Source organism: Myxocyprinus asiaticus, chromosome 26, assembly GCF_019703515.2.
Source record: "Myxocyprinus asiaticus isolate MX2 ecotype Aquarium Trade chromosome 26, UBuf_Myxa_2, whole genome shotgun sequence".
Classification (NCBI taxonomy): Eukaryota; Metazoa; Chordata; class Actinopteri; order Cypriniformes; family Catostomidae; genus Myxocyprinus; species Myxocyprinus asiaticus.
In genome coordinates this window covers 24,662,241-24,688,602 of record NC_059369.1, presented here as the reverse complement: position 1 = coordinate 24,688,602, position 26,362 = coordinate 24,662,241, and the positions used below count along the sequence as shown (strand labels likewise).

Genomic DNA, 26,362 nt, shown 5'->3' with positions numbered 1-26,362 from the left:
GCTCATTTATTTGGTGGATGGAAAATGGTGTTAACATGGCTTAAATCGCACCATAGCTAGGGTCAACAGTCTCAAGGCCGAGTAATAGACAAAGGGTAGGGAAGAGGACATTCATGTTTGCAACAGGAGTAGGCTACAGTATATTGAGAGACATCTTGGTTTTGCACGTGAAGCCTGAACTGAGAGGTCTGAGTGCTACTTTTCTTTAACACAGCCCAGTTGCCAGACTATACAGCATTAAAGCTCCAATTCTGTCACCACTGTAGAACAGAATCTATTTCCAGGGAGTCTGTGTTCCTCTGACACTGCTTGTGATGAGAGAACTATCTACCCAAAATAGAGTCTCCACCAGTTTGAGTTCCCCAATAGTCTGTTGAACCCCATTTAAGGTGACTTTTTGATTCACTGCCCTGCTGAAGAATAACAGTATTTTAAAACACAAGACTTGACGGACCACTTTTTCATTTTTTTGCCAAGTGAGTAGAGATTGTGACAACACAATAAGCCACCTCTAGTTATAGAGATCACAAAAAGTAACACCTGTTCATTCAATGCACAGGAGACCTGTTCACACCGTTGTTTTATGTACTGCCTTACATAACTCTATATAAATTATTTAATGCCATGAATCTTTTGTGGTTTTGCACGGTGGATTCCCCTGTTAAGTTTTGGTTATAAATAATGTAAGATGGTTAGCTAGATACTTCTGTCCAGGTCTGGGCCCTCCAAAAAGTCCTTATATTGAATCTAGTCCATTCTCTGTACATGCTGTGTAATCCAAATCACATTAGTATTACTAATAAGTCATAAGATATAAGACTAAGCAGAATTTCCAATGGGTATTCAGGCATACTGTATGTCAGAAGCTCTGCTGATTAAAGCAAGAGATGTTTGCCATTATAGCTGTGAGTTCCACCAATATTTCCCTATTTGTAGTTTACTTTTAAGAATGAATGTATATAAGTTCTAATTGCAATTAATTAACTAATTGCAAAAATCACTTTTTCATTTTACATTAGTTACCAGTAAAAAGAGCTCATGTAGTTTTTAATTTAGTAGTAGTTGTAATGCAGGAATGAACACTAATCAGGATGTTTTGGCTTTGATTTAATTTTATGATACTTACACTACTGTTCAACACTCATATATAGTATATATATATATATATATATAATTTTTTTTTTCTTCACATTTTAGAATAATAGTAAAGTCATCAAAACTATGGAATAACATAAATGGAACTATGGGAATTATGTTGTCACTAAACAAAATCCAAAATAAATCAAAACTGTGTTATATTTTAGCATCTTCAAAGTAGTCACCCTTGACTCTTGACATTTTCTCAACCAGCTTCTTGAGGTATCACCCTGGGGTGCTTTTTAAACAGTATTGAAGGAGTTCCCATCTATGTTGGGCACTTATTGGCTGCTTTTCTTTATTATTTGGTCCAAGTCATCAATTGCAAAACTTTTTTGTTTTAAATTAAAATTTTAGTTTTATAATGAAATAAATGAATATGGTGGCACAATTATATTTTTGTCTACAAAACTAATTTCAAACATTTAAGCATACGCCTTCAGTTCAAAAGATTTTTAAGATCATGAGAAACATTTCAGTCAAGTGTTTCAAAACTTTTGACCAGTAGTGTATATTGCTTAGTGGAAATCACACTTAAATACTATAGACAGGAAAAGCATAAGATCGATTCTCAAACTCAGAATTTAATATTGTTAGCCACTGGATCAAGCTCTAGAGTGTTTGCTAACTCTGACATTTACACCTATCGTCAGTTCTAATGATCCTGCTTGTCATTTTTAAATATTTATCTTTGATCATAATAAACCATTCTGCTCTCATTAGATTTTGTTTGTTCCCTGCAGTGATTCTGTTTAATAACATAATTGCTTTTTCTGCCATTGTCAAAATTATATGCCAATTCCAAGTGGTTACCAATTATTTTGTGCCCTACTTCAAAGGGAGAGAACAGCATTGCCGATTGAAAAATAAAATGCGTGTTCTGTCTGCTTCCTGGTGAGTATCATTGAAAAATATGATTCACTGGCTTGGATAGACCTTAGTATGGAGCTTTTTATATTTAGCCTTGCTGCCTCTTTCACTGCCAGAACAACCATTCAAAAGTACGAACTACGTTTTAGATCAATTTTAAACTCGTGGGTTCTAGTTTCCAAAGTTGCCTAATTTCTCAACAGTAAGAGTACACAGAGGGGGGAAATACGGTGGCCCAGGGGTGCACAACACAACCAAATTAGCAAAGCAAACAAATAAGATGCCACAATAAGTCAGAACACAACACAATGGAAAAGCCACAACACAACGAAATGATCAGAAAAAAAAAAAAAAAAAAAAAAATATATATATATATATATATATATATATATATATATATATATATATATATATATATATATATATATATATATATGTATGTATATACACACACACACACATATGAAGTGCTCGGGACCAGTGGTTCTCAACCAGGGGGTCAGGACCCACTAGGGGGCCTCAGCACACTTCCAGGGGGGCCTCAAGATCTCTTATTTAAAATATGATAGATTATATAATTTTTATATAATTATTAAAATTCAACTTACTGAAAATGCTAAAAATGTAATAACTCCCTTCAACAGCTTGATTTTTATGAAGAATATACAGTTCTAGACATTTCTGGAATCACAAGTTTTAAGGAAATATCTTATAATTGATATAACTTATAAATATCTAACAGCCTACTTGGGGGGCCTTTGAATATTTTCTCCGACAATGTGGGGCTTTGGAGTCAAAAAGGTTGAGAACCACTGCTCTGGACAATGCTAACTGGTTGGGTTTCCATGATTAATGTTATTTCACATAACTTTATCAACATTTCCAAAGGTATAAAATCAATTTATTTTCAAATGGACATTTCTAGCATACATGGAGTCTCTTCTGTTTGGAAACCCATTTCACATGACCAGGGAACTTCTTTTATGACGTGTTGGTGGGGGGAACTTCTCTTGTGAGCAGCTCTCTACTTTTTCCGAGCAGCCTCATAATCTCGCTTGCATTGAGTCAGACTGCCACATGACTTAAAGGGATAGTTCACCAAAAAATTTAAATTCTCTCGTCATTTACTCACCCTCATGCCATTCCAGATGTGTATGACTTTCTTTCTTCAGCAGACCACAAACAAAGATTTTTAGAATAATATCTCAGCTCTGTAGGTCCATACTATGCAAGTGGATGGTGATCAGCACTGTAAAGCTCAAAAAAGCACAGACAGTCATAGTAAAAGTAATCCATACGATTCCAGTGGTTAAATAAATGTCTTCTAAAATGATATGATGGGTGACAAATAGACCAATATTTAAGTCCTTTTCACTATAATTGTTTACTTCCGATCGCTCTCGCTTATGAGACGACCGAGTACACGCAGCCTGTCACGTGACGTAAGCGTGATGTGGCTTAATGATGTTTTGTTGTGGGTTCATTTCATGTGCTGTAGCTGAATTTATTTGTGGTGTGGCTTAATTTAGTTGTGTTGTGGCTTATTTCCATTGTGCTGTGCCTTAACTTTGTTGTGCAGTGGCTTAATTTTCATTTTGTTCTAGGTTAATTTTGTTGTGACTTATTTCCATTGTGCTGTGGTTTTTCCATTGTGTTGTGGCAAAACATTTTGTGCTGTGGTTTTTCTATTGTGTGGTGGCTTAATTTTGTTGTGTTGTGGCTTATTTCCTTTGCTGTGGCTTTTCAGTTGTGTTGTGGCTTAATTTATTTGTGCTGAGGCTTAATTTAGTTGGGTTGAGGCTTATTTCTGTTGTGTTTATTTGCTTTGCTAATTTAGTTGTGTTGTGCACCTCTGGCCCACCATAGTAAAAAATCAAAGAGTGGCTGCAGTTATTGGACAGGCATGCATGAGTGTTTTACATGGTCAAAGTGATATGAAAAAGTGGACAGCGTGTGTCCACATTTTCAGCAACATTGGGTTTGGGAAGTATTTTTCCATTCGTTTTCTTCATAGGGATTTCAAAACATTCCTTTGACCAAAATATATATGAAAATGAGGTCCGCAGACTCCACACACTTTTATACTATTCCCTTTAATTGATTAAAATATTTTTTATGTGAAAATGTAAGTACATTTATATTTTTTATGTGTTTTTTCTTTCTTTCACTTTGATCTGGCACCTGTTAAAAAGTGTTGAATGTGCATGCATTTGCCCTCTTTTGATAAAGGAATATTCCAGGTTCGATACAAGTTAGCTCAATCAACAGCATTTGTGGCATAATGTTGATTACCATAAAGATACATTTTGACTTGCCCCTCCTTTTCTTAAAAAAAAAGCAAAAATCTGTGTTACAGTGAGGCACTTACAGTGGAAGTGAAGGGGGCCAATATGTAAACATTAAAATACTCATTGTTTCAATAGTATAGCCATAAGATGTAAGCAATATGTGTTTACATGATTTTAGTGTGATAAAATTAAGTTATATTAAATTTTACAACTTGGTTGCCAGGACAACGTAATGCTTTAAACCCTAAAACAACTGTTAAAACAACTATTTTTTATCAACATAACAGCTCAAATAATAACAGTTTATACAGAAGAATGAATGTAAGTATTTTATTTTTTTATTATAAGCTTCACATTTCTGCCTTTTAAACCTTCTAAAAAATTGGTCAAAACTCAGAAAGTTCAAAAAAGGACATAAAGGCAGCATAAAAGTAATCCATACAACTCCAGTGGTTAAATCCATATCTTCTGAGCAATAGGATAGGTGTGGGTAGTGCTTGAAGTGGGGCGGTATGCAGCGGTACGCAGTACCGATGTTATGGATCAACTGGGGATCGTGTTAACTAGGGATGTGCGCGTGAATCTCTGCATTTTTATTTAAATTGTTATAATAGCATCTTTTACTTTTCAAAGGTTCTGTGCATGACAGTGTTGTGTGTTTATGACTACCCATGACACTGCCAAAAGATGATCTTTCAGAACAGTGCAATATTTTTGGTGGAGAGCAAGTACAAAGGCCAGATTGACCAATGGGTAAGAATAAATGGTACTCTGAGGAAGCATGAGAAAGTTCTTCAGAAACATAATGATTTTTTTTTTTTTTTTTTTTAAAGCCTGTAAATATTAGAAAATGTAAATGATTATTATTATTTATTTATTTATTTATTTATTTTTCTCAGTAACTCAACCATTCTCAGAAAATTCAGTAGAGTATATTGTAATTACTGGCTGTTAGATTCAGTTGGAAATTTGATTAATCTATTTAAAACAATATTAAACATAAGCAGTGCTTTACGGGAGAGGGCGGTAACTGGAGATGATGAGCTCTTGTGATTCCCTTTCCCGAGGTAACAACAACTTCTCTGATGTTGATCAGTATATCTCTTCTTTAGGATTTTGGGTATTGTAGATCTTTACCATGAATGTGTAAAATAAGCACAATTTTTAAAAAATGAATATTGCACTAACTTATGGCAATACAGAAGCATACATAATCGATAAACAACCTCAGAGCTCAAGGTAGGTCTGTCTAGAAAGGTGTGTATGATAACATTAAAAAATTATTCCGGAACCCTAGTCTTGCGCTCTATTGTAATGTAATTGAGAACCACTTATCCCTGCTCACGAATCATCCCTAATCCCCTGTCTGTTTATTTAATATTGTATCCTGTGTACACATCACTGCAGAAATGTGCTCCCATCAGCATCATATAATCTGCTGTTGGAAATCACAATGATTATTTGTGGAGTGCAAATTTTGTGCATATATATTTTTTATTTATTTATTTTTTTTAGCATTTCAGACTCCATTTTAGATTCCTTAATGAAATGAGCTTTTCTTTTTTTCATGTAAATAAAGCTGAGTTCACCAGAACATATTCAGATGAAAGAATACTTTAAAAACAAAATTTGCAAATGTTCAAAAAGGAACATGGGATTCTTTTCGTCTAATGGTTTGGGAGTACAGGGAGAAACTGATATTAATGTCTAATGTCAGGGCTTTAATGCAGTCATATTTTTTCACTGTTTGACTGAAGTGTATATGAAAACAACAAATATGCAGTTAAACATGACGATGCTCTCAAGATCCTGATAGTGTTTTGCTGTGAGAATCTACACCAGCGGTGCTCACACTTCTATGTAATAAGATGTACTTTTCATAATGTTATTATAGCAAGATCAACCATAAACAATATATGCATAGTCGGTAGTGTAATTTGAATTTCTCTAGACCTATTTTGATACCACAACAAATAATAATACTTATTTTTTTAGTTATGAAAGCACTGTTTCAAGTTCTCTAGTAATTATTAAAGACAAGTCTGTAATCAAATAAGAACAAAGAAACAAATGAATAAAATAAATAAAAGCAACAATAAAAAATTCAAATTAAGAAAATTAACAGCAGTAGCCTATCAAGTATTTAAGTAAACATTCAGAATAAAATTAATTGTAAAATGAAACTGCTAACCACTGGTCTTCACTGTTTGATTATATTCCATAAATACTTTAGTTTACATTTATACTTCAAGTCCACTTTTTAGTCCCCACTGTTAACAGTCACTTTAGACATAACTGACTGTATTTACATCAATACCTCGCCAAGACGGACATTTTTGGTGGAATTTTTAAGTGTATTTGACCATTTAGGTGCATTTTCACAAGCACTCTAAGAGACGGAGCACATGCGTATGTAAAGCACACACACATAGGCTGCAAAAACATTTTTGTGTAGTTATTAGACTTGGGTGAAACCAAGACCAGGGAAATCATGCCAACCTCTCAAAGAGTTTCAGTTTTAGCATAAAAACTGTAATTTTTTTGTTCTCTCTCTGTTACTGCATATTCTTTGTCACTTGTAAACACGCCACATTACAGAAGAACTGTATGCTTTGAATGCTGTTTCATGTTGACATTAATGCCTTCCTAAAAGGACACCTGAAGTCCCAAAATACAGACCAGTTTCTGCTTTTTCCGGGCCTGATTTTGAACCATTTTTTTTTTTTTTTTGTCAGATTAATTAAAAAGCTGTTGCTGTGGATTACCAGAGTGAAGTTTTATTTTATGTGAAATTATTGTATTTGGGCCCTTACTGCTAAGATCTTCTAAGCAAGCCCAAATCTGAATCTAATTTAAACTGCATTTCGGGACAGACTCGTTAACAAAGCGCCTCCATCTGTATAGGTTTTTCTGTGACCTTGTTCTGGACAAACAGCAGCTGTCAAATTAATGCCAGTGGAACTATGATATCTCTTTTTCAGGTTTTCTTTGTAAGTGTCTTTGTGTCTCACTTTTATCACATGAAATCACTGAACCCTTGTATTGTCTCCATTCCCAGCAAGAGATAATGAATAGATGCAATCAAAAGCAAGTCACATTTCATTCGGTCTGTTACTTCTCTTCCTTCCACTTTACAAAGTGACACATGGCTGCACATGTGAGTGAATTTTATTGTCTTTGCCTCCTTGTGATCGAAGTAAATACTTTGCACAATAGTGATGGGAAACACGTTGTCTGCCTTACTTACCCTGACCCCACCAACCCCCACCAACTCTCTCTCCAGTTTCCAGATGAAACCGCAGTCCTGCTTGGATAGCGAAATTTAGGAAACTGTTTTGGGAATTGTGTGTTTTTATGTATTAGTTCCATATCTTGAAGTCTTTAAAGGAATAGTTCATCCAAAAAGCAGTGGTGGCTCAGCGGTTAAGGCTCTGGGTTACTGATCAGAAGGTCGGGGGTTCAAGTCCCAGCACCGCCAAGATGCCACTGTTGGGCCCTTGAGCAAGGCCCTTGACCCTATCTGCTCCAGGGGTGCCGTATCATGGCTGACCCTGCACTCTGACCCCAGCCTAGCTGGGATATGTGAAAAAGAAGAATTTCACTGTATATGTGCAAATGTGTGATAAATAAAGAGAATTATTAATTATGAAAATTATTAATTATTAAATTATTATTAATTAACACTCATGTCTTTCAAAACCAGTAAGGCTTTCTTACTTATGTTAAACACAAAGGTAAACATTTAAATTAATATACGCTCCTTTATTTCAATACAATGACAGTGGATACTGCCTCACTTTAAAGCTTTAAAAAAACACCCAAAAGTATTGTAAAAAGTAGACAATGCTGCTTGTTCATCATATTCCATGTCTTCTGAAGGCATATGATAGTTTTTGGTGGGAAACAACCTGAAATGTAATTTTTTAGTGAAAATCTTGACGTCCGTTGCGCATTCATTGGTGCGTGAAAGAAGGTCCTTCGCAGAGGCACGTGTGTTCATTAAATTTTTGGGTGAACTATTCCTTTACGGGCATGTGTGTGAGAAAAATCATCCAGTAAAACAAAATTTAAAGGTAAAGCGTGTATTATCTTTTTTTTTCATGTTAAAATACTTTCTCCTATCCCAGTTTAATGTGCAGAGACAACTATTACTAAGTAATTTGTAGACTGATTCACCTGAACAGTTTAAACTGTGCTTTCAAAACATTGCTTGTTTTGACCATCACAACCAACCTGACACAGCAACATTGGATCACCTAACAATGTGCGTTTTGGGTGGGACTATCAGTTTTTGACCAATGGAAATCTTTTTTTAAATCATAATTTATGCAATTGCCTTTGGTAACACTGGTGGTGCAGAAACCTTCAAAAAACCTTTTGTCTTGGCCTTTAAACAATACAAAATGATTTTGTTTTCCCAGCTAGCAAGGATATGGTGGGACAGATGTATTTCTGTCATTTTGTTCAGCTGGTTTGCTGTGTGTTGTCTTTTTAGCCACACAAAGAGCATGGTGACGTGAGCTATGGTGATGTGGCGGGTATAGCTCACTGCCAAAACCAGTGAACAATAAGGAAAAAAGGTCTATACTAACAAGCACAGAACTCATCTGCCACCACCTTCTGAGCTTGATTTTGTTCCAATTAATCCTCCTCACCTGGAGGACAACCTGTGCTGTGAAAGCCGACTTATAGAGAATTATAGGTTGTGTCACCAAGTTCAACAAATGTGATTTTTCATTCTTGTTAAAGAAGATTAATATTATTCTCCTTTTCCACATAGACAGTTTCTTTATTAATGCCTCCAAAAATTCAATAGCACAATGTTCCTGTCTCAATTTACAGTGCATATCACTGTATAAGGTCCAGTCTCTTTTTCCCAGTTTCATAAGGGAAATTAACAACTGGTGAATGCACTTGTTCTGAGCCCTGCATTCTCCCTCCATTCAGTGTTCTAGGAGTGAAGGTGTGAATGGAAAACCAGAGAGGTTAACCAATCACTCAGAAAGGGGACTTTGCTGGCATGAGCTAATTATCAGAGTTTGTTTGTGCTATTGCACGCGATTTCACGGGAAGCCCTGTTTCAGAGTTAGCTCTGGGAATAGAGGCTCTCTTTGCCTTTCGCACGCTATGCTGTCACCGCTAGACTTATTAGCTTGTCGCCCTTAATGATGCTGTGCTAGAGAGGGACACAGTTACCATAGAAAAAGTTGCCATAGTGCTGCAATGAAACTTTACAGCAATGCACAAGCTGCCTTTGATTTTAAACAAAGTTAAAGTTCAGAGAGTAAACAGTACAGAGAGAGCCAGGACTCGCTCCATCACTCCTTTCATTCTGCAGAGATGTGTGTTCTGCCTGTGCCATATGCGGGGCACTGAAACTCATCACAGAGGAAAGTGAATATTGTGAGTTTAGTCTTGACAGTGCTCGTATGAAGATTCTTTTTTTTAACAGTGCTATACAACAAGCTTTTACTGTGTGTCATTTACACTATGTTCTTTCCTCTTGCACAGATGCTATAAGAGTATTCCAAATATAGGTCTCTCTCTCTCTCTCTCTCAAGCATTTGTGCAATTGGACATTTGACTCAAATCAAGTTACTGAGATATAGCCTTGGTCTCCCCTATATACAGTATAAATAGGGATTACATGAAGATACAGAAGCAATCGAGACAGCCTAAATAGATAAAAGAACTGTGGTGAATATTGAGTTAGCTTTTTAATGTTAACTGGAATTTGTATGAAGTTAACTGATAAATGAAAACTAATTATGGCATTATTTTTGAAGACATCCTCACTGTGCAACATTTATTACAAGTGCCTAAGACATTTGCACAGTAATATATACGTATTTATATATACACACCGATCAGTCAAATTATTTTTTTTTGAATCCCCTTTTCTCTCCAATTTGGAATGCCCAATTCCCATTACTTAGTAGGTCCTCGTGGTACACGGTGACTCACCTCAATTCGGGTGGTGGAGGACAAGCCTCAGTTGCCTCCGCTTCTGAGACAGTCAATCCATGCATCTTATCATGTGGCTCATTGTGCATGACACCGCAGAGACTCCCAGCATGTGGAGGCTCATGCTACTCTCCACGATCCACGCACAACTTACCACGTGCCCCATTGAGAGCGAGAACCACTAATCGCGAAACATGAGGAGGTTACCCCATGTGATTCTACCCTCCCTAGCAACCGGGTCAATTTGGTTGCTTAGGAGTCCTGGCTGGAGTCACTCAGCACACCATGGATTCGAACTCGTGACTCCAGGTGTGGTAGTCAGCGTCAATACTCGCTGAGCTACCCAGGCCCCCCGATCAGTCACAACATTAAAACCACCTGCCTAATATTGTGTAGGTCCCCCTCGTGCCACCAAAACAGCGACACAGAATAACATTCTGAGATGCTATTCTTCTCATCACAATTTTACAGAGCGGTTATCTGAGTTACCGTAGAATTTGTGAGTTCAAACCAGTCTGGACATTCTCTGTTGACCTCTCTCATCAACAAGCCGTTTCTGTCCACAGAACTGCCGCTCACTGGATATTTTTGTTTTGTTTTTGGCACCATTCTGAGTAAACTCTAGAGACTGTTGTGTGTGAAAATCCCAGGAGATCAGCAGTTACAGAAATACTCAAACCAGCCTATCGGCTATAACAATCATGCCATGGTCCAAATCACTGAGATCACAATATATATATATATATATATATATATATATACAGGTGCGTCTCAATAAATTAGAATGTCGTGGAAAAGTTCATTTATTTCAGTAATTCAACTCAAATTGTGAAACACGTGTATTAAATAAATTCATTGCACACAGACTGAAGTAGTTTAAGTCTTTGGTTCTTTTAATTGTGATGATTTTGGCTCACATTTAACAAAAACCCACCAATTCACTATCTCAAAAAATTAGAATATGGTGACATGCCAATCAGCTAATCAACTCAAAACACCTGCAAAGGTTTCCTGAGCCTTCAAAATGGTCTCTCAGTTTGGTTCACTAGGCTACACAATCATGGGGAAGACTGCTGATCTGACAGTTGTCCAGAAGACAATCATTGACACCCTTCACAAGGAGGGTAAGCCACAAACATTCCTTGCCAAAGAAGCTGGCTGTTCACAGAGTGCTGTATCTGAGCATGTTAACAGAAAGTTGAGTGGAAGGAAAAAGTGTGGAAGAAAAAGATGCACAACCAACCAAGAGAACCGCAGCCTTATGATTGTCAAGCAAAATCGATTCAAAAATTTGGGTGAACTTCACAATGAATGGACTGAGGCTGGGGTCAAGGCAATAAGAGCCACCACACACAGACATGTCAAGGAATTTGGCTACAGTTGTCGTATTCCTCTTGTTAAGCCACTCCTGAAACACAGACAATGTCAGAGGCGTCTTACCTGGGCTAAGGAGAAGAAGAACTGGACTGTTGCCCAGTGGTCCAAAGTCCTCTTTTCAGATGAGAGCAAGTTTTGTATTTCATTTGGAAACCAAGGTCCTAGAGTCTGGAGGAAGGGTGGAGAAGCTCATAGCACAAGTTGCTTGAAGTCCAGTGTTAAGTTTCCACAGTCTGTGATGATTTGGGGTGCAATGTCATCTGCTGGTATTGGTCCATTGTGTTTTTTGAAAACCAAAGTCACTGCATCCGTTTACCAAGAAATTTTGGAGCACTTCATGCTTCCTTCTGCTGACCAGCTTTTTAAAGATGCTGATTTCATTTTCCAGCAGAATTTGGCACCTGCCCACACTGCCAAAAGCACCAAAAGTTGGTTAAATGACCATGGTGTTGGTGTACTTGACTGGCCAGCAAACTCACCAGACCTGAACCCCATAGAGAATCTATGGGGTATTGTCAAGAGGAAAATGAGAAACAAGAGACCAAAAAATGCAGATGAGCTGAAGGCCACTGTCAAAGAAACCTGGGCTTCCATACCACCTCAGCAGTGCCACAAACTGATCACCTCCATGCCACTCCGAATTGAGGCAATATTTAAAGCAAAAGGATCCCCTACCAAGTATTGAGTACATATACAGTAAATGAACATACTTTCCAGAAGGCCAACAATTCACTAAAAATGTTTTTTTTATTGGTCTCATGATGTATTCTAATTTTTTGAGATGGTGAATTGGTGGGTTTTTGTTAAATGTGAGCCAAAATCATCACAATTAAAAGAACCAGAGACTTAAACTACTTCAGTCTGTGTGCACTGAATTTATTTAATACACGAGTTTCACAATTTGAGTTGAATTACTGAAATAAATGAACTTTTCCACGACATTCTAATTTATTGAGATGCACCTGTATATATATATATATATACTGTGTATATACCCCCACCAAATGCAAAAACGTCAGAGGGGAAAGCGAAAACGACTGAGGGGGTTGTTCAGTCAATGTCCTGATAAAGGCAATATTCCTTTTCAGAAATGATCTAGTCAGGTTACTGAATCCTCAAATCTTCTTTTAGTGTAATTTATCTTCATTTTATTGGTGTGATGATTCGGTAACCTGGACACTCCAAGCCACAAATATGTCTTTGTTAAATAGGCATCTACAACATTCATAATTCAGAACAAACACAGCTCTGCGAAAGATCCATGATATTTGATTTAATTATTTATTTGTTATCACTTAACTGTGAACATTAACTTTGACAATGTGCCTGCATGTCTACTCACTCCAGTAAACCTCACTTGCATGCTTCACTGTGTTTGTGTATGTAAATCTTCAGAAACTGACAAATAAAAATGTTTTACAATTATTTTGATGTGCTCCCCATGGGATGTCTGCGAGAGGCACATGTAGCAGACCTCAGCAGCAAATGTGTTTGCTCAGCACTGGTTTGGCTAAAGCTTGCATATGCCACCTCATGAATAGGAGATGGGCATGTATGTGGCCTACACCTCAATTATCACTTGCACATCTCATGCTCCAGTGGTCATCTGAAATCAGCATCTTTAAATGTGTAATGACTTTGGGGTTTGAAATATGTCAACAATTCACAATATTCACATTAATATGCCTTATAGCTTTTATGTAGGAATGGATGGATGGATGGATGGATGGATGGATGGATGGATGGATGGACGGATAGATATGGATGGGTGGGTGGGTAGATGATAGATAGATAGATAGATAGCACTTGCCTTCAACCTCTTTATGTCTGAGTCACTCAAGGGACATACAGGATAAGGGTTATGCAACTGTTTTGCTCTTAGCCCTCCATGCTGCTTAAAACACCACATTACTTATTATGATGTTTTTGTTTCAAGGTTTCATAACATGCTCCTTAAAGAAGATGATTGTGAAAAATGAAATTGTTTGATCATATATTATGCAATAGTACATGAACCTGCAATCTATGGTGATCCCTACAACATGACTGAACTACAATATTCTTATTGCGTGTATTTGAGAAACATGCAATTCAGTTTGGTGACGCTTGTGGCACAGAAATACATTTTTTAGCTTGAAATTTTTTCTTTTTTTAGCTTGAAACCTTTATTTTTCTGGTCACAATTTTACAACCATGATCTCATTTTTCCTTATTTACATTATTGCCTCAGGACTCCCCCATAGTGCAGTAATGTAAATACATATCTCATGTACATATGTACAGTAAATTCACATATTTCATTCAATAACTGTACATACCTGTACCTTGCACATACATTACCACTTGCACATGTACATACATAGACAATTCTGTTATACGTCCCATTATTTGTATGTCTATTTATACTCACCTTGTTTAATATTCTGTATCTCACTGTAATGTTCTGTGTGCACTTGTTTCTCCTATCACCAAAAAACATTCCTTGTGTACGTGAGAACACTTGGCAATAAAGCTCATTCTGATTCTGATTTTTGGTATATTCAGCAGTCCGCTTGTCTTTCTCATCTCTATCTCGCAGTACTTCTTTTTCAGTTTCTCTTTTTTCTCTCATTCACTCTCTACAGTCCCCTCTCACGCAAGTGCCCTGTTTTATATTATTTATTTATTTATTAAAGAACCTCATGGACTCCCCATGGATCTCTGGCACCACATATTAAAAATTAATGTTGTGGTTCAAACAAGCCCTGCGTCTTCCGCCTGGGTCAAAACTGGATGAGCAAAATGGGCCAGGCCAGATCACACTGTGTGTGGGTGTACAGCACTCAGATATATCAGAGCTTGGATTACACAACATCACTAATAACATTAGCAATGCAGGCAGTGCTACAGTCTACTCTTAAGCTCTCTTGAGTGTCGGCCAGAGGTACAAACTCAGAGATGTGTAACTGGGTACAGGAAGTTCTCTGCGTCAGTTTTGATCCGATAAGACTTTTTTGAGAATATCTGCTTTTTACATGATTTCTTTTCCCTCCCAGGCTGCTTAGTTTTTTATTTATTTATTTATTTCTGGGGTTAGCTTTTTAGCTATTACACTGCCTACTCTCTCCTTTTGTGTTCCACTAAAGAAAGTCCCACAGGTTTTATCCAACATGTGGGTGAATAAATAATGACAAAATTTTCATTTATGGGTTAACTATACTTTTAAGAAGACATGACAATATTTCCGGAAAGTGAATATAGTGAGCAGGCTATGCTCACTTGCCTTGCGGTGTATTCTAGGAATTTCTAGGGAGTGAATGTTAAAGTTCACTGGAATTATTTAAAATCCCTGGGCAGTGTACTACCATTTTAGAGACCAGATTGAGATACAACCTGAGTTTCCATTTAGCCATTATCAAAGTGCATCAGTCTTTCTCATTTCTTCAGTCATTTCAATTTCCCTGCCTTTCTTTGTCTTCTCCGCATCTCATGTACTACTTGGTTTTCTATCCTTCTCCAGATATTCATTAAATGTTGATTTGGATGAGTGAAACCAATAATCCTCAGGCCTCACTTCCAAAACATAGTTGAAAATCAATAGGTTTGCAGCAGTGATGGAATAAAGCAGAGAGAGAGAGAGAGAGAGAGAGAGAGAGAACCTTCTCCTATCAAATATTAATCAGCCATTTCCTCAAGGGACTCAGGAGAGTGCTGGTGATTTGCTGTCTGACCCAATTAAGATCCTCCTGCATATCTCACTTAAGTTACTTCCATCTGTGGTTTTAGTGTCAATAGATATAGATTATGGAGAAAAGAGAGGCAATGGAGGAGGAGGGCTAGCCTGGGGTCTCTTGGAGAGAATTAGTATGTTCCCTGAGAAGCAGGCTTTGGTACCCTTAAAGGGAAAGTTCACCAAAAAAATTAAACATCTGTCATCATTTACTCACCCTGTTGTTCTAAACCTGTGTGTCTTCCTTTCCTCTGTGGAACACAAAAGGAAATGCAAAATGTTATCCTCAGACAGCACTTACTTTCATTGCATCTTTCTTCCATATCACATATGTGTTTCTCCTAAATCCTCCTTAAGATAAGAGATGTGAGACCTTGTGTTCTGTTCTAACAATAAAGCTTTGTTAGAACCTTCTCTTTATAATAAACAACCTATAAATAACCAAGAAGCCCACAAGTTCAGACTTTTGTGTGCTATAGTGACTGTTCTTCATTGGGTCTGAAAAGCAGAGCCATTTAGTGTCACCCTGCTGGAGTGTAAAAGAAAATCCTGCCTATGTTTTGGGAAATCAGTGTGTTCTCATGAGAAATATATATTTTTTATTTGAATGTTTGGAAATAAATGAACCATAACACTCTGAAAGGCTTTGCACACTGCAATGAAAAAAGTTTTGACTCATTTAATGGGCTAAGTTGCATCTTGAAATGTATTGTTCTGTGCTTTGAGCTTAGATCCCCATTCTTACCATTAATGAATTTTACCACTTTTGAAAAACCTGAAACATTACTCTAGATGTTCCCCAAATGAGAAAATTTTTATTGCATATTTACAATTGAACAAAAGTGCAATACTAACCACATTTACGCAAGTTTAAAATCTGCAGTATTCTTCAAACTTATTTGTTGCCCCATACTTTTCTCTCATTCCACATGTCTAATCTCAGCCTCATCTCTCATGAGCCTTTGAATAGGGGCAAAATTGTGAGTGATATTGTTCTCTTTTTTTGGCTGTAGTTCTTGTGCCCAGTCCATGTTCTTCTGCAGTCACTAGGAGGTGTGGCTCCATCTATAAAGGGTTTGCCCAGTGTCTGCTCACCCTGGGAGACAGTCTCTCTGTCAGTGCCCAAAAAGATGAGGATACGCAGGAGATTGACTCTATTTGCAAGTAAGGACAACACAAACACACACACTTATGCATGAATGTATATACGGTAAGGATATACTTTATATAGTGTTATACTGATATACTGTTCACAATTACAGTAGGACAAAAATAATTTATGTTCCTTCTAGTTGTCAAACTTAGTGGAACGTGTCCATAGTTAATGTGATAAACTACACTTGTTGTTACTCTGCAAGGACACCTGCGTATCTAATGACCTTGGGACCAGTTGGTTTACAGTAATTGCAAAAATGACTCTGAAAGGTGAAGTTAGTATTGAGAAATGGTGTAGCATTTTTGGCAGATAACCCTTTTGACTTGGTTTGATAACCAATGCAATGAAATTCATACATATTAAGTGTAGCTTAAGTGACCAGATACATTTTGGGGCCACTGAATATTCATCTAATACCATCAACATAAAATACCTCTTTCACACCTCAAGATTGTTTGCCGTATGCTGTTTGTTGTGTTGTCACAGGAGAGTCTGTGATATAGAGTAGCACAGTTCACTGACATGACACCTCATTTATTCTTTTTCTCCCTTTGTCCCTTTTTCATCTCATTCTCTCTTTCTCTCTTCACTTTTTGTTCTCCCATGTGCTTGAGTAGATTTTCTAATTAAAGACTATGTCTATCTTTCTCTACAGTGTCTCTTTCTGTCTGCCACTCAGATCATGCATCTATGACATTACTTTATATTTTGTCACACCCTGTCGCTGCAGGAACTCTTTAAGTATTCATCTTGTAGCAGCATGATGTTTTTAAAGAACAGCCACCTGCGCATCCTCCAGTCAGGCTCAATCTGTTACAGTGTTATTATCATTAAAGAACACTAAATGAAAACATTTGCGTTAGCTAAAATTTAAAAAAAACTTACATAATTGGATATATATATATATATATATATATATATATATATATATATATATATATATATATATATATATATATATATATATATATTATTTTTTTTCTTTCCCTTTTTCACCCAATTTGGAATGCCCAATTCCCAATGCGCTTTTAAGTCCTTGTGGTCGCGTAGTGATTTGCCTCAATCCGGGTGGCGGAGGACGAATCCTAGATGCCTCCGCGTCTGAGACCGTCAACCCGCGCATCTTATCACGTGGCTTGTTGAGTGCGTTGCCACGGAGGCATCCACTCTCAACTCACCACGCGCCCCACGAGAATGAACCACATTATAACAACCACGAGGAGGTTACCCCATGTGACTCTACCCTCCCTAGCAACCGGGCCAATTTGGTTGCTTAGGAGACCTGGCTGGAGTCACTCATCATGCCCTGGGATTCGAACTAGTGAACTCCAGGGGTGGTAGCATAATTGGAATTTCTTAACTAAAATACATTTGAATGACTCCAAAACTAAATAATATAAAAATAAAACTGACCAAAAATGTATTTTAGTTTTTGATACACACTATAATATACTTTTTCAAACCTTTACAACTTGCCCTCGTTAAACAGGAACATGCCACTAGATAGTGATAACACAGCACTGAGAAATGTAACGCCATTAAACATAGTCATAACAACTCTCTGATTAAATTTAAGGCGCGATGATGAATTTAACATGTTTGGTCTTGGTGGACTAGATCTGCATATGCTGCTGCTAGAACATACACAGAGATGCTGCATCAAGCGTGTAGACATGCTACTGCAGTAGAATTAGACATACATACAACCCCCGTGAAACATATCTAGACATGGGAAGGAGGAGGGTTTCAGAGAGAAACTCCCATAGCGTGCTGCAGTGAAACCGGCTTAACTTGTTTGACAAAGGAGAGTAGGTATGTTGATTGGCTTAACAGATTACATGTCAATGGTAGAGGCCTGCAACTGACGGGTTTCGCGCACGTGCTCTCACTCACATACACATGTGAATGGACGAGTTAGGGGCTGCACGCGTCTGTTCTATTATTGTTTTCCTCTGTAAACACATGCTGAAAGAACGTCTTTTACTGTTGCACTGCATCTCGCTGTTTCTTCAGCGACTCGCGCCACGATGGGTGAAAGGTGCCATCCATTGTTCCTGGCAGGCTACTCTGCCTTACAGGCTCCATATGGTTAGGATTAGGGTGGGGGTCGGTTTAGGGTATCTGCTGCCAGTCAGGAACAAACCGTGGCACCTATGTACAATGGGTGACTTGCGCAGGGCTGGCACATTTTAAACACTGTGTCAAGTTAAATAGAACTTCAAGCATGTCGAGACACCTGCACTCTGTTTCATTCTTTGCGCTGCATCTAGCTTGTTTTTAGCGCATAAAGATTCAACATTCTGAACAAGTTCAGGCTACATAGAGGGGACTGCTGCATTGTTTCATATTATTCCAGATTGTTTTGCACCAAGCAAAGTTTAAGCACATAAACGGTAAGGCAATGCTTTTTTCCCCTTCTGCTCGAGAAGGGTATATCTGCAGGCATTGCTCCAAAAGGGGGCGGGAGCTTCAAACCACCATTAAAGAAATAGGGAGCCCCTTACCTAACCCTTTCCCTAATCATAACCGTGAGTGGAAGTGACGCCCTCTTTTGGAGTTGGCGCAACCCCCTTTTGAAGGAACCCCGCCCCCTTTTGGAGTAACCCCGCCCTCTTTTGGATGTCTCCGGCCTGCAGCTATACCTACTTGTTCTGCTCTAGTGTGCCGTGCCTTGTAAAAACTATGTTAACTGTTTCATTAATGTTACGAATGTTGCCTATATGATTACATAAAATACAGCCTATTGCAATAGTACTTGCTAGGAGAAGGAATTATAAAAATAGTGAACGATTTCAGGTTTGGGTCAGGTTCGGGCTTATAATCTGACGGTATCGTTCGAGCTGGGTAGGGTTGGGCCACATGGTCTCGGGTACGGGTCGGGTTCGGGTTTCGTTTTAAGGTCCGTGCAGACCTCTAGTCAAACGACATCTGAGCTTGAGCCATAGAGTATGCAAACAAATTGGCTAACACTTTACATGTTCAGAAAGGGCTTGTGTCATGTAAAGTTTCATGACTGAACTTAGTATCATTTAAATTATGTGTTAACATGTTAAGTTTGGCAGCCCTAAAATACTAAAACTAAATATTCTGAAAAACTAAAACTAAATGAAATGCTAAGTACTAAGCTGAAACTAAAAGTCAGCGTGAAAACTAACAGAAACATTATTACATTAAAAGTAGAATCAGAATCAGAATCAGAATGAGCTTTATTGCCAAGTGTTCTCACGTACACAAGGAATGTTTTTTGGTGATAGGAGAAACAAGTGCACACAGAACATTACAGTGAGATACAGACTATAAAACAAGGTGAGTATAAATAGACATACAAATAATAGGACATATAACAGAATGGCATATGTATGTAAAAGTGGTAATGTAGTACAAATTAAAAAGTACAAATTAAAAATAAAATCGAAAAAATAAAACAATTCAAAACTATAAAAACCCTGATGCAATACACATCTCTCATTTACAGCACTAACTGAATCTGGCCAACAGCATTTTATTGAGCTATGTTCAGTATTTAAAGCATAGACAGCCAGCCTATGTCAGTGTTATTCCTGGAGGTGCCAATTAATCCTACCTCCGAGCTCACTGATCGCGTGCATACATGCATAAACATTCACACATGCACATAGGTTCTCAGGAAGTTTGCCTGATTGTGACTCTTTGAAACAGTTGCATTCTCCCACCAGACTGAAAGTGTCAAGCTTAGGCCAAGTCTCGTCCTCTCGCTGAGTTCTCAGAAGAACAGCAGGAAATATAAGAAAAGAATTTGTGCTGAATTACATTCTTGTTGTTGTTGAAGGACAAATTTCCACTACTGCACACACAGTATTTCACTGTATAAAAGGTAACAGACTCTCTGCCCTTCTGTCTATGTAAGAAGAGGGGGTTTTACACAAAAACATTAAGATGACAAAACAATTTTTTTTTGCATTATCCTTTAATGTTATTTTTTCTTGTCTCATAAACAAAATATTCACTCCAGTGATTCACTTATTCATCACTGTTTTTGCTCTTGAAATTCTCAAAAGTGTATTGTTAACAGTTTTCAGATTGCCTCTGTGTATTGATTGTGGCTGCAAACTGTGTCTCCAGCCCACATCAGTTTACAGCTCCAGCAGTGTTGCAGCACTTGAGATGGGTTTTTGTTTTGATTTGCCATGCCATTTTGGGCATCCCACAGTATTAATCCTGAAATTCTCGCTCACAAAAAATGAACACTACACTGTAAAATGTGGTATCCAGTGTTGGGTAAATTACTCAAAAAAAGTAATCCAGTACAAATTACCAATTACTTCTCTAAAAATTGTAATCACATTACTTTACTGATTACTTCAGCAAAAAATTTACTTTAAAGGTACTTTCTAAAGCACTTTTCACAGAAAATAATTCATGAGTTCAAAATAATATCTATTTCCAAATCGCTCATTGTTATATGCCATTCAGCTGTCACATAAATGCAAACAGATGTACACATGAACATGTATGAAATGTATTATAGAGGCTACATAAATAATGTTATTTTAGAAATATGTGTAACCCAAGTAATGTACTTAAAAGTAATTAACTTAATTGTAAATCAGAAACTGTAGTCTGATTACAAGAATATAAAATATAATACAACGCTACTTATTTTAACTAAAAAGTAATTGGACTACAGTAACTAATAACTTTGTAATCAGATTACACCCAACACTGGTGGTAACCTTCAATTGTTACCCTAAAAAGCAATTTCTACCTGATCTAACAGGTTGATTCAGTGATGTCAAATAATATTTTTGACTTGAATTAGTCGATTCTGGAAACCAGTTGAAAAACAGTTGATTTAGACACATGAAGCACATTTTAAAATGTTTTTCAGTATAGCATTAAAAACTAAGGTCTTCCTTGTCCTTCATTTTAGACTATGGCTACTTGAAGGATGTTTCAGGTTGCAGATTTATTTTTATCAGAGATTGTCGCTCATTAGTTTGTAGATTAGGTATTATATATTCCAGACATTTAACCTCAAGAATTTGTCTGTTACAGATCCTGGGATGATTTTCATGACTGTGCAAATGTGGCCATGGCTGGATGCCCGGACGAGGCTGCTGCAGTGTGGGAGTCTCTGAGACAAGAGTCCAAAAAGATGCAATTTTCTGGAAACCTGTATGAGATGTGCTCCAGTCGTAGCCAATCGGCAGCTGCCTCTGATTCCCAAAGCCCAGATGAGACCAATCAGGAATCGCTAAAGGGACGTGCCAGTCCCTTTAAAAGTGTGACTCTGTGCACTTTTCTGGCCTTTTCTTTGCCTGTACTACTAATGTTTCACTGGATATGATCACATCTATCTGCTTTCTCAACAAGACTCACCATAGAATTCAAATGTGCAGGACATTGACAAAGATATTGACTGGTTTTGTTCTGACATTTCCATAAAGATCTCATCGATAATAAGATTCATTCTATGCTTCAAATCAAACTTTTCAAAGCAAAAAGAATGTCATTTTCACACAGCAGACATTACGCAGACAAACACATGTTTTCAGGTGCAAAAGCTTACACTCAAGTACAAAAAAATCTTCTGCTAAAAATGACTAAATTAATTTTAAGTACTAGAAGGGCACAATTCAAATAGAGGAAATTAAATTCATTAGGAGGACCAAAATGCAGCTTCAGGCCTGATGAGGACAAATCAAAGAGCTGAAAATGCTGAACGACATTTAACAAAACATTCAAACCCCTTCATCTAAGAGAAAATTAAATGAGAATACTACAGTAGAGTTCCACTTGGTGAGCTATGAGTATCAAAGCAATGTAAAGAGCCCTCAAAAAGTTTTATTATTTCACTCTGTAGTGTAATCTTCTTTTGTAGGCCCCTGAGAGGATTAAGTTTAAGGATTACTCCAAATTAAAGTAAATCTAAGCAACACAGCTCACCTACAGGCTATTCTTGGGAAAAGACTTGTCAGACTTTGTAGCATGTAGTCTGAATGATGGTTTAAAACCTCAATTTCTTAATGACGTGTTCATTAATTCAGGTTAAAGGAATAATTCACCCAAAAATGAAAATCATGTCATCATTTACTCACCTTTATGCTGTTCCAAACCTGTTTGACTTACTTTCTTCTCTATAACACAATATTTAGCAGAATATTCAAAAAAAGAAATGTATGTGGTTTTGGAACGACATGAGAGTGGGTAAATTACAAGAGAATTTTCATTTTTGGGTGAACTTTATCTTTAACAAATAGCACAGCATTATGCTTAAAGGTGTATTCGTACTAGTCTGTATCAGCATGGAACTGGTATTCATTTGATGTTGGTCTATGTATATATTGTATAATCTTACATTATAAATGATATATATATATATATATATATATATATATATATATATATATATATATATATATATATATATATATATTTTTTTTTTTTTTTTTTTTTTAATATAATGTGTTTGTATTCACACACAAAAAAACATAAAGGGTAGGATAGTTCACCCAAACATTTAAATTCTCTCATTATTTACTCACCCTCATGATATCCCATGTGTGTATGAATTTCTTTTTTCACCAGAACACATTTGAAGAAAAATATCTTAGCTCAGTAGATCCATAAAATGCAAGTGAATGGAGATTTCTCTTTTGAAGCTCCAAGTGGAGAACGTGAGATTACTTCGGTATCATGGCAACGTGAATACACCACACGAGAGACCACTTGGACTCCACCCTCTCGTGCAGCTGCCATCACGTTGGATTATAGTTAAAAAGTACTTAAATGTTGATCTTTTTTCGCACCAAAAGTGACCATATTGCTTTAGAAGACATTAATTTAACAGCTGGAGTTGTATCGATGACATTTATTCTGACTGTCTGAGATTTTTGGAGCTTCAAAAGAGAAATCTCCATTCACTTGCATTTTAAGGACCTACTGAGCTAAGATATTTTTCTATTTTTCTTCAAATATGTTCTGGTGAAGAGAGAAAGTCATACACAACTGGGATATCACGAGGGTGAGTAAATAATGAGAACATTTTCATTTTTGGGTGAACTAACCCTTTAAACTTGAGGAAACAAATCACAACATGATAATATACTACAGTTATACATGATAAATTGCAGTAATATACTGTAAACAGGACCAATATGCTGTAAAGAAGAGCCTGTTTGATAGGTCTAAATAATATAAACCAGATTATCATTAATTGAGTAATGAATAGATGAGAAAAATCAATGCTGGTTAACAGCATGAACTCAAACATCTAATGAGATCAAATTGTGAATGAATATTGCCAAAAATACAAGCATACAGTATTTCTGTGGATGCATGATTTTGCGTATTTAGCATATGTGCTGTTGCAGAGGTTGTTCAAAGGATCAGCTTTCATTACCTCCACACTCAACGCTGGCTCTGCCCTGCTCAGCGGATTTCTCAATCAATGTTATTTATGTTTAATTTTTAGATGTAATTGGCAATCAATCACATTTGTCAATGCAGTAAACATATTAAGGAAGGCAAAAGCCATTTATTTAGCCAGAAAAAAACAATACATTAATGGGGAATATTGCCACTTATGTCTCAAAATGTGTTTTTGTGTGGAAGTACTGTTTACTTGAGAAATTATTTTTAAATTGCATTTGAAAGTGCTTAACACAGCTAAACTGAATGATCAAAGGCTGACTATTAATGCTGTGACTCATGCTTTTCTTTTCAATTCCACTATTGTCATCGCCAATGAATGTAATAGAATCTTATTAAACTGTAGGATCAAAGTCTAAATAATATAGTAAGGGCTAATATGTACAGACTTAAGTGTACGTCACTCCTTGCAAAATAGTGCTAATTTATTTATTTATAACTGTGCGTATTTAATGATATATGAAGATAGTTGCAATTTGCTTGAAAGTTGCATTATTCCAAATGCATGTAAAAGACATTTTATATCAATAACTGTGCTTCTTTTATTTTGATATCTTATTATATATTGCTGATTGTTCCCTCATTTTCAAGCCCTTACACTGGTGCCCTGGTCACTAGAAACAATTTGAAGATTGCTTAATTGTCTTTTTAAAGGTGCAATATGTAGCAATTTTCATGCAATATTTATTTTTTTTGCCAATGTGTGAACGGCTTTTAACGCAACTTAAAAAATGAGCCCTTCCCGGACTTCCTAGGTTATTAAAGCCTGTAAACTGATTTTCATGCGATGGGAGCGGGTCACTTTTGCCGGGAAAATCCAAAAGATGTGACGTTTATGCGCACGCCCGAGAGCCTTGCCTCAGTAATAGCTTCTCTTCCGCTATTCAACAGCGTCAACAAACTGCAAAACTAGGTAACGTTATCTTAGAGATGGAATCCAGCAAATGTCCAGCTCCCAGCACAACACCGACTCCTACACAAACTCTGAGTAAGCCACAAAAAAAAAAAAAAAAAAAAAACCTGAAAAAATATCCCGTTTGACTAAGCAGGAGTGAACATCGGCAGGGCATTTGATTCCTGGAGGGACCTTCATTCGGTTTTGGGGATCAAAACCGACCCTGAATTGGCGTTCTTCTTATTGGACAGGTAAGCTTACATAACTGCAAAGCATGTGGAATATAGTGCCATAAGGATTGATTGGTGTAATTTTAGCTAACTTGATCTTGCCTGCACAGTAACTGTCATTATCAATGTTAATCTGTAATTATTCAGCAAGGTAAACTACAATAACACATGAAATGAATGCTAGACAATGCAAAAAGCTCCATTCATTAGTGTAACGTAATTTAGTTATACAGAAAATATATACATTCTATTATTATAAAACAATAACACATCGATATATCGAAATGACAGTTGTGATGGAATCACATCAATACTGAACTGTGTCAACATATTTATAATGTACAGTTTATTTATAAACAGCTACTGTCATCATCCACCAAATTTAGCTTACAGTTATTGACAAATCTGGCTAGCTAGCTAACGCCGACATAGGTTATCGTATAAATGCAGTCTGTATCATGCAAAGAAAAGTGATTACTTAAACTACAGTCTTGCATAGTCAGACCTATATCCACACTTTGTTTTAGCCCTGTTCCAGCACTGGAGAGTCAAATATAATATACAGTCTCAAAATTTGTAGTAAAACAATCATACTGTAACTGCGTAATTTTAATTATGCTACCTCATCTGTCAGCATGATGTCGGTGAATCACATTCAGTCTCTTTGTACATGATGTCATTGTTTTGGTCGATGCTCGTTCGCATCCCTATGGAGTGCGTGCATGAGTGTGAGCATCAGCAACAGGTAGCTGGCTGCAGTTCACTTAACGGCCACAGGTGTCATTAATAACACGGGTTTCTGAATCTTACTGCAGCTTTAAGTCACATTGTTGACTGCAATTCGTGGGAAGTGTCTGAGAGAAAACTCAGTTAATGTTATTTGCTTTTTAATGCTTATTGTTTGTCATTTTTGTCTCATCATGAAACATGACTGTCTGCAAAACAATTGCTACATACCAATATACTATACATTATAAATAAATGGTGCTGGACAACACAGTTAACAGTGACTGGGATTGTGCCCTGGTTTATGCCCATAAAACATATATATTTACAACTCTATGGGGTCTCTAGCAGAATGTGCATAAATCTCACACTCTCACATTGAATACATTTTGTTTATTCCTCTACCTCCTCTAGAAATGAATATTTAATGCATCACAGATGCCTCTGTAAACACAGACCCACCTTCTGTTAGCAAGACAGAGATTACCTCCCAGCACAGCTGAATCCTGCTCAGAACACATATATAAACCCTCCAACAGTGGGATGAGCCTGGTTGTTCAACTCCAATTATTTTTATGCTAGGGCATTTGTAAGTCTAAG

The 26,362-nt window shown here is 36.9% G+C and overlaps 1 protein-coding gene across 1 annotated transcript in view; it reads left to right on the top strand.

Annotated features, from left to right (window-relative positions):
- Positions 1 to 22,820, top strand: part of nrn1la (neuritin 1-like a) — a 30,866-nt gene extending 8,046 nt beyond the window's left edge. Inside the window, exons 2-3 of the mRNA XM_051656639.1 lie at positions 16,359 to 16,509; positions 21,536 to 22,820. Coding sequence (XP_051512599.1) covers positions 16,359 to 16,509; positions 21,536 to 21,827 — 443 coding nt within the window. The 3' untranslated portion in view covers positions 21,828 to 22,820. The remainder of the gene's footprint in view (positions 1 to 16,358; positions 16,510 to 21,535) is intronic.
- The last annotated feature ends 3,542 nt before the right edge of the window (positions 22,821 to 26,362 follow it).